A 2,901-nucleotide genomic window follows, 5' to 3' on the forward strand; every position below is an offset into this window, starting at 1 on the left:
ACAGAGAGATAGACATAGAGAGAGAGAGAGAGAAAGAGAGATCCAGAAAGAGAGAGAGTGATCCAGAGAGATTCAGAGAGAGAGAGAGAGATGGGAAGATAGAGATAGAGGGAGAGGGAGAGATAGAGCTAGATCCAGGTAGAGAGAGAGAGATCCAGAGAGAGAGATCCAGAGAGAGAGAGAGAGAGAGAGATCCAGAGAGATAGAGAGAGAGATATCCAGAGAGATAGAGAGAGAGGTAGCCAGAGAGATAGAGAGAGAGAGAGAGATCCAGAGAGAGAGAGAGAGAGATCCAGAAATAGAGATAGAGTGATTCAGAGAGATTTAGAGATAGAGATAGAGACAGGGAGAGAGAGATGGAGGGAGAGGGCGCGATGGAGCTAAATCCAGGGAGAGAGAGAGAGAGATCCAGAGAGAGAGAGATCCAGTGAGAGAGCAGGAGAGATCCAATGAGAGAGAGATTCCAGGGAGAGATAGATAGAGAGAGACATAGGAAGCAGAACCAGAGAGAGAGATCCAAGACAAAGACAGAAAGAGAGATCCAGAGAGGGTGATAAATCCAGGAAGAGAGAGAGAGATAGATCCAGGCAGAGATAAAGAGTGAGGTCCAGAGTCAGAGAGAGAAAGAGTAACAGATCCAGACAGAGAGAAAGACAGCAAGAGGGAGATAGAGATCCAGAAAGAGAGAGAGGTATCCAGGTAGAGCGAGAGAGGGAGAGATCTAGAGAGAGAGAGAATGATCCAGAGAGAGGGAGTGAGAGAGAGAGAGATCAAGAGAGAGAGAGAGATCGAGAGAGAGAGAGAGAGAGATTCAAAGAGAGGGATTCAGAGAGTAAGATACTGGGAGAGAGAGAGATAGAGCACAAGAGAGCAATAGGGAGCCTGACCGAAAGAGAGAGAGAGAGAGAGAGAGAGAGGTCCAGAGAGACAGAGCGAGAAATCCAGAGAGAGAGAGGGAGAGATCCAAAGAGAGAGAGGGAGAGATCCAAAGAGTGACAGAGAGAGAGAGAGATCCAGAGAGAGAGAGATAAATAGAGACAGAGATCCAGCGAGGGATAGAGAGTGAGATACAGAGTCAGAGTGTGATCCAGACAGAGAGAGAGACATAGAGCAGGAGAGGGAGAGAGAGTGATCCAGGAAAATTGGTATCCTGAGGGAGTTTAGGAGATCCAGACAGAGAGAGAGAGATCCAGAGAGAAAGAAAGATCCACAGTGAGAGAGAGAGAGATCCAGAGAGAGAGAGAGGGACATCCAGAGAGATTGATCCAAAATGAGAGGCAGAGAGAGATAGGGAGCCAGACCCAGAGCGAGAGAGATCCAGAGAGAGAGGGAGAGATCCAGAGATTGAGAGATAAATAGAGAGACAGAGATCCAGGAAGAGATAGACAGTGATATCCAGAGTCAGAGAGAGAAAGATAGAGAGATCCAGACAGAAAGATAAACATGGAGAGAGAGAGAAGGTGAGAGAAAGTGATCCAGAGGGAGAGGGAGATCAAGTGAGAGAGAGAGTGATCAAGAGAGATTCAGTGAGAGACAGAGAGATGGAGAGAGAGAGAGAGAGATAGGAAGCAGCCCCAGAGAGAGAGAGAGAGAGAGAGAGAGAGAGAGACCAGGAGACAGAGAAAGAAAGCGAGAGATCCAGAGAGAGAGATAGATGCAGGGAGAGAGAGAGAGAGATCCAGAGAGAAAGAAAGATCCACAGAGAGAGAGAGAGAGAGAGAGATCCAGAGAGAGTGAGAGAAAACCAGAGACAGAGAACGACCCTGAGAGTGAGAGAGTGATCCAGCGTGAGAGAGGGAGAGAACCAGAGAGAGAGAGAGAGTGAAAGATCAAGCAAGAGAGAGCGAGAGATTCAAAGACACCCAGAGAGATAGAGACTCTGATGCAGAAAGAGAGAGATCGAGAAAGATAGCCAGAGAGAGAGAGAGAGAGTGAGATCGAGACACAGAGAGAGATTCAGAGAGAGAGCAAGATCCAGAGAGAGAGCAAGATCCGGTGAGAGAGATTGCGATCCAGACACTGTGAAAGGGAGAGAGAGAGGGAAATCCAGCGAGAGGGATGCAGAGAGAGAGAGAGAGAGAGACAGAGAGACAGAGACAGAGAGAGAGAGAGAGACAGAGAGAGAGAGAGAGACAGAGAGAGAGAGAGAGACAGAGAGAGAGAGAGAGAGAGACAGAGAGACAGAGAGAGAGAGAGAGACAGAGAGAGAGAGAGAGACAGAGAGAGAGAGAGAGACAGAGAGAGAGAGAGAGACAGAGAGAGAGAGAGAGACAGAGAGAGAGAGACAGAGAGAGAGAGACAGAGAGAGAGAGGGAAAGATCCAGAGAGAGAGAGCAAAACTTTCAGACAAAGAGACCCACAGAGATAGAGAGTGTTATCTAGAAAGAGAGCTGCAGAGAGTGAGCGGGGCAGAGCGTGAGCGGGGCAGAGCGTGAGCGGGGCAGAGCGTGAGCGGGGCAGAGCGTGAGCGGGGCAGAGCGTGAGAGAGAGATGCAGAGAGTGAGAGAGAGATGCAGAGAGTGAGAGAGAGATGCAGAGAGTGAGTGAGAGCGATGCAGAGAGTGAGTGAGAGCGATGCAGAGAGTGAGTGAGAGCGATGCAGAGAGTGAGTGAGAGCGATGCAGAGAGTGAGTGAGAGCGATGCAGAGAGTGAGTGAGAGCGAGATGCAGAGAGTGAGTGAGAGCGAGATGCAGAGAGTGAGTGAGAGCGCGATGCAGAGAGTGAGTGAGAGCGCGATGCAGAGAGTGAGTGAGAGCGCGATGCAGAGAGTGAGTGAGAGCGCGATGCAGAGAGTGAGTGAGAGCGCGATGCAGAGAGTGAGTGAGAGCGCGATGCAGAGAGTGAGTGAGAGCGCGATGCAGAGAGTGAGTGAGAGCACGATGCAGAGAGTGAGTGAGAGC

General features: G+C 49.8%; 1 protein-coding gene across 1 annotated transcript; it reads left to right on the top strand.

Moving 5' to 3' along the window:
* Nucleotides 1-208: 208 nt before the first annotated feature.
* On the top strand, nt 209-2,203 carry LOC121269378 (putative uncharacterized protein DDB_G0271982; the record flags this gene model as incomplete). Its single annotated transcript, XM_041173961.1, has 2 exons — nt 209-262; nt 2,102-2,203. Coding segments are annotated over 2 exons (156 nt in total), but the record flags the coding sequence as incomplete, so codon positions are not given.
* Nucleotides 2,204-2,901: the final 698 nt, after the last annotated feature.

The sequence above is a fragment of the Carcharodon carcharias genome, chromosome 24, assembly GCF_017639515.1.
Source record: "Carcharodon carcharias isolate sCarCar2 chromosome 24, sCarCar2.pri, whole genome shotgun sequence".
Lineage (NCBI taxonomy): Eukaryota > Metazoa > Chordata > Chondrichthyes > Lamniformes > Lamnidae > Carcharodon > Carcharodon carcharias.